The sequence below is a fragment of the Cyprinodon tularosa genome, unplaced genomic scaffold (genome assembly GCF_016077235.1).
Source record: "Cyprinodon tularosa strain WSP-4 unplaced genomic scaffold, ASM1607723v1 ctg230, whole genome shotgun sequence".
Classification (NCBI taxonomy): Eukaryota; Metazoa; Chordata; class Actinopteri; order Cyprinodontiformes; family Cyprinodontidae; genus Cyprinodon; species Cyprinodon tularosa.
The window spans coordinates 1,431,162-1,437,131 of NW_024038862.1; the positions used below are offsets into that span (position 1 = coordinate 1,431,162).

The window sequence follows — 5,970 nt, forward strand, 5'->3', positions numbered from 1 at the left end:
TTAAAGGTATTTTTTTATTCCAAAATGTAAGAGACATCAAAGTAAAGTTATGTACAAAAAGTAACTTTCATTTTCCCAATTCTTTCATAGAACAATGTTTTCAGAGCAGCAAGAAATTCTTTTTTTTCTTTGATCTAAAGAAAAAAATTTAAACAAGAATTAATTTGCCTGAATTGCATCCCATGTATTCCCTGATTATCCCAGTCAAGTGTAAAATCGAAAAATTCTATTCAAATAAAAGAAAACATGAAATACATTTAATATATAAGGCCTTAAAGGGTAAAAGCTCTGATTTTAACTTTCACTGGACACCATCTAGTTTGATTGTCCATGCTTGACCAGGAGTGGAAGGTAGATCCGGTAAAAGGACGGTGAGACCAGCATTGGGATAAACCGGAGCCCAGGGTAAAGGAGACGGACGTCCTAAGAGGGTCACCTGCAAAAGAAACCGATTTACTGTTTGTTCCTTTTCAACTTTACCTTATTAATCCCAACTTTGGTCACAAAAGTAATCAGCTGAGTGGAAGAACAAGCAGCTTTGATTTGATTAACCTCATTTACCTTAGTTGCTGCTGATGTTTTGGGAATCAACAGTTTCAGTGTAGTTGTTGGGGGTCTGGCTGTTATAATGGCATATACTGTAGCCCCTTTTGAGGTGTACCTAAAGGAGACATTAAACATTAAGATTGTTTACTCCTTTTATGCATTTAGATTTAATGTAATAAAAACTAAACGTTGGCAAGAAACAAGACTCCGATCCAAAAGATTAAATCATTCTTCTTTCTTACCACACTGATACGGTGGAGTTTTCCATTTGGACCCTCCAGGGTTTAGTGGCAAAGATGGCCTCTCCGTTGGTTTCAAGCCAGGCGCCAACACCCCTCAGCCTCTCCTCAAACACAGGGGGGATAGTTCCATCGGCTGTGGGGCCTACATTGAGCAGATAGTTTCCACCCAGAGCCACGGTGCGGACCAGGTCCTGTAGAAACAACAAGAAGCAATCAGCGCCGAACAGATGGAACAAAGAGGAATGAAGGTATTTGTTGGTTGGTAAGTGGTTTCAAACAGACTGATATATGAGCTATTAAACAAATTGTCTAATAATTGTCTAATTTTTGTTGACTAATGTAAATTATTGGAGGGGAATTTTCTAAATGTTGCAGATTGTTTATAGATTTTTGTTTTGATTAGCATTGTTTGTCTTTTATTTAATGGTATTTTTACTTTGTAATGTTTAAGGGTTTTTTGTGCCTCACGGGCTGCCGTAGCAAATGAGTACAGGGCCTATAAATACTGGTAGAATCATTTTACTAATGAATGACTTGAACTGTTAAGCTGTTTTCCATCAAGCAGGCATTTAACACTTAGTTTTCCCAAGTGAAAGCAGCGAGGTATGTTTTGTTATTTGTATAGTAAAATATCATTCTAATATTTGTATATGTGATATATGTTTTAGTTTAAAGTAACTGTGGTGACTGATGAGGATCTTCAAAGAAAAATAAAGTGCTTAATTCACCCGTCGAAACTGGCTGAGTAATTCAAGTGCTGGGAGCTGCTAAAATATATCTCTCTCTCTATATCACTGAAATAAAAACAGGAAAAAGAGAAAATGATTAAAAGGTGGTTAAGACTTATACCAAGACTAGAAGTCATAACGAGCTAAACTGCTTAAAAACGCCATTGTCCTTCTGCCGCTCAACTGCCTCCCAGTTTCTGTTGCACTGACATCACATATTCAGGACACTATGTTTCCACCAAACTAAAATAGCAATTGCAGTTTCTTGAAACTTGTTTTTGCAAATTTGCAGTACTTCCATTTGGTTTACAGCATATTAGCCAAGCGGCACAATGAGTAATGTTGCCACACGGCCGCATTACATCACGCATTGATGTAATAAACAGGAAGCAGTGACTGCAGTCTAGCACTGATCACAGATCAGTAATGTGAAAACGATGGAAATGCACCTATTGTAACTAGAGAAGAAAGGAGGAGCTTCATATTGCATTCTTACGTCAATAATATCAGGCAAGTCCATCAGTTCTTTGAGCTTCATGTTTCTACGGTAACCCCAGGATAGTGTGTCCACAGATGTGCATTTCTCCCACTTGTGTTTGGGCAGCTGACCGGGACTGTATTTGTCCTCGCAGTTATAATAGCCGCCATGTTTGCAGGCGCATCCAGCTCCCCATCGGTCATTGGTCACGACAGTATCCTAAGAAAAAGAGGATGTGGCAAACAGACTGAGACAATGAATATAATTATACAAAGTGGACACTTCTTGCATGATGGTGTTTCTCTATCATAAAAGCACTGACTTTGACAGGGCTGTCGTTGTAGAGCCACGCCAGGAACTGGGTGGAGTTCCAGTAGGAGTCTGGTGCTTCCCAGTCTCCATCAGACCAGATCACCTCTGGCCTGTACCTGCAAGGCAAGAAAATGGGCGTTACACTTACTCAGAACAAGCTGGTTAAACACAGGCGTGGTAATATTTTGCAAGACTGAAGGCAAGCAGTGTAATCTATTGCTACTATTACTAACCTTACGACCATGTTATAGAGCTCAGGCAGCAGTTTCTGGATCACAAACTGCTGGGTTTTGAATCCATTCTTCTTGTCGTCAAGGTAGAGGGGGTTAAACCATTCATACAAGGAGTTGTAGAGGCCATAATGCAGTGATCTAAGTGAAAAAATAAAAAGCTTTGAAGACTGATGCAGAAAAACCTTCATATTTCCATTTAGTCTGCCCTCCCTGCAAAAAAAACCTAAATAAAACATTCACAGTTGCAAAAGGCTGAGTTTACTATGTGATAACAGTCAAAAGTGCTAATACAATGAGGGGCAACATATAGCATTATATAAAATACATGCAACTCCCCATCTCAACAATGCAGAACACAGTTATCAAACCCTTCATTAAGCTTCTGTGAGCACTCACCTGTTGCGTACTGCTTCTCCCAGGTCTCCCACTAAGTCCCTGTAAGGACCAGTATCAACAGAATTCCAATTCCAGGAGTACGGAGATCTCCAGTTAGTAAACCCTTCATGATGTTTTGCAGTCAGGACAACATACCTGTTAAAGGTGCATTAAAAGGGTGAAACAAACAAAAAAAACATGCAAAAGTTTAAACCAATTTTCTCCTATTCTGCTGCAAACTGATGCTTTATCTGGTTTAATGTGAGAGACAGAAATAGGAAGCATGATTTTTTTTTTTTTTTCTTATTCTGATAGTTATTTATCTGAAAAGTGAGGCATACATTTTTTTCTTTCAGACAGACTTTGTCTAAACAAAGTTTAGAGCGCAGTGCCCCCTAAAGGGGATAGGTTAAATACAGAGTTACGTAATTTCTCCATTGTGAGATCAATAAAGTAAATAAAGTTCAATTTTAAAGGAAATTTTCTAATCTTACAACAAATATAGGTCTTTTCGTGCCACATGGTTTATGGAAAACTGCAAAAGGTGTAATATGTTAACTCTTCTCGATGCTCTTCTATAAAAACCACATCGGTAGAATGCAAAACAAACAGTTCCAGTTTTTTAATCCCACTGTTTAACCTGAGCTATGGATGTGAGCAGCTCCCCCTGTGCTTCTGTCTTGAGAAGTTGAGTCATTGTGTAAGATCATTTTATTACAGGGGTCCAAAAAACAAAATAGATCAGAATTCTGACTTTTCCCAATTTAAAATTAAATATTTAAAAATCAGTTAACTTTTTTTTTTTTCAGTATCCCTAATCCTCTTCCGTACTACTCAGAAGTCAAACAGCTTACTTTGCTCCAGAGGCTCTGAAGATGTCCGCCCACTCTTCCGGGTTGAAGAACTGAGCGTGGAAGTGAGGGGCGAACTCCGAGTAGCTAAGTCCGGGCGGGTAGTTCTTGGTCATGTAGCTCACATAATTGGGGTCGGGCGGCTGCTGACCCTGCCAGTGCCACCAGAACCACTCGCTGCCGAAGCCGGGCACTGAGAAGACGCCCCAGTGGACAAAAATGCCCACTTTGGCTTCATCGTACCATGAAGGCAGCGGTCTGCCGTCCAAACTCACCCAGTCTGGGGTATAACGAGCCGCAGTGGGAAGAAGGAAGGAGAGGAGGAGGAGAAACACGGCCGCCATGACAGAGTAGCCTACCTGAGACTCCTCATTACCTGCACGAACAAGCAGCTGCGCCGTGTTTTGTTTTTGGAAAAGTATTTCCTGGTCACATGACTAGAATCACGCGGATCGTCACTTGACTTTTTATACGCGCGCCATAGTTGACAATGCACCAATAATAAAGGAGAAATTGAATTATTATTATTTTTTTAGTAAAATCTAATATATATTTAAAAAAAATGTTCAAATAAGTATGACATTTTTCACAATTGTGTCAAGAGACAAGAAAAAAAAAAGAGATGGGAGTTTTTAAGATTACATTGTAGACCTATATTTTGGAAATTCGATTATACTTTGTTTTTAAAACATTTTTTAAAACATTTCAAATGTTATATAAAATTACATTCTGGAACTACTTTTTTTTTTTTCTTTTTCAAAATTACAAAATGAGCATTTCAAAGAGAGTATTTCTTTTGACTAAATTACTCCAGCAGCCTAAATTTCCACTACAATTTCCCTATAATAAGACATCATAATCTGTATGGATTAAACAGCTATACAATCAGTCAAATCAGGTTTCCTAATAGGTATCCATAAAGTATGGCAGATGAGTCACTGAAAAAGAAAAGCAATCATTTCAAATTTAACATTTAAATCATATAATTAGAAATCCTATTTGAAAAGAATTTTCTAATAACACATTTTAAATTGAACTATCAAAGAGGAATTGTAAATTGCATTTATGAATCCATTAATACTCGAATTTGAAGATGTTTTTTTTTTCAGAAGGACAATTAATAAATCTGATAAATAACTTTTCTAATAACACATTTTAAAAGGTATTGACTCCTTCCATTTCTATTTTCTTTTTACTTTACCATCTGCATTTACCTTTACCTGACTTCTGGTCCCTGAGCACACTGCAACCAGTTAAAACACAGTTGCTCTAAGATGTAATCAGCTCACTCATTGGTCATCATCATGAACCAAGCATGGCAGTCTAACTAGTGAGAGAGTTGTTTTTTTATTTTTATTTTTTATTATTATTATTCCTTTATTTAACCAGGAAAAGTTGTTTACATTTCAGCAGCAACTGTATGATCTAAATATAAAATTTTAAAAAGCTGTTTATGTTTTTCAGCGGCAAGACGTACTGCATCCACAAGAATATATAGGCTGTTATTCTAAACTTTTACTTTTATCTTTAACAGCAAATGAGATATATATATATATATATATATATGAATGAATTAAATGACAGAAATATGTTAAAAAGTTAATTTAGTTTGTAAAAGTTGCATTCATAATCCAAAGTGTTCTATCTTAAACATTTATTTCAGTTTAATTCAGTTTTTCAGAACATGTTTCATCAGCTTAAAAACAATTCTTAATGCAATAATGTATCAGTGTGTTTTAAGCTACACAATCATCAGACATGTATTGAGAACCTATGCAAGGATAGCTGGATGAGCCACAATTAGCTCCAAGTCAAGCCTATATGACTGGAAGAACGAGTGGAAGGAAAAAGTGTGCAGGACAAAATGCTCACAAAAACAACAACCATTGGACCTTTGAGCTCCGTAAAACGGGTGAGAAAAATAAATAAATTCAACAGCACATGGACTTAAACTTTTACATTCATTATGTGAAGTCTTTGATGGGAGATGGACAATCTCAGAAACGATCTATATAATCAAAAGTTAATTAACTGATCGACAATAATGAAAACAAACAATAATAAAGTCAAATATTAGCCACTCAGGAGTTTTTTTAAAAAATGATTCGACTTTCAAAACTTAACTTCATAAACATTGAGATCTTCTCAAAGCACAGATTTAGAATTAGCCGTTTGTAAAGTGCATTGAGACGAGATCATATAAAT

At 36.7% G+C, this 5,970-nt stretch overlaps 1 protein-coding gene across 1 annotated transcript; it reads right to left on the minus strand.

Moving 5' to 3' along the window:
• Nucleotides 1-4,194, minus strand: LOC119784669 (tissue alpha-L-fucosidase-like). The gene is made up of 8 exons (XM_038286847.1): nt 3,769-4,194; nt 2,936-3,070; nt 2,540-2,677; nt 2,317-2,422; nt 2,013-2,213; nt 789-979; nt 562-661; nt 1-436 (listed from the first exon to the last, which is right to left on the minus strand). The coding sequence occupies exons 1-8, from the start codon at nt 4,107-4,109 to the stop codon at nt 302-304; spliced, it is 1,347 nt and encodes a 448-aa protein (XP_038142775.1). The 5' UTR covers nt 4,110-4,194; the 3' UTR covers nt 1-301.
• Between the last annotated feature and the right edge of the window lie 1,776 nt (nt 4,195-5,970).

Excerpts from the sequence above, each read along its gene's own strand:
- LOC119784669 (XM_038286847.1), bottom strand. The coding sequence starts at position 4,109 with ATGGCGGCCGTGTTTCTCCTCCTCCTCTCCTTCCTTCTTCCCACTGCG. Across the intron at positions 2,423-2,539 it reads CTCTATAACATGGTCGTAAG|GTACAGGCCAGAGGTGATCT; the intron begins GTTAGTAATAGT and ends CTTGCCTTGCAG. Across the intron at positions 437-561 it reads AAACATCAGCAGCAACTAAG|GTGACCCTCTTAGGACGTCC; the intron begins GTAAATGAGGTT and ends TTTCTTTTGCAG.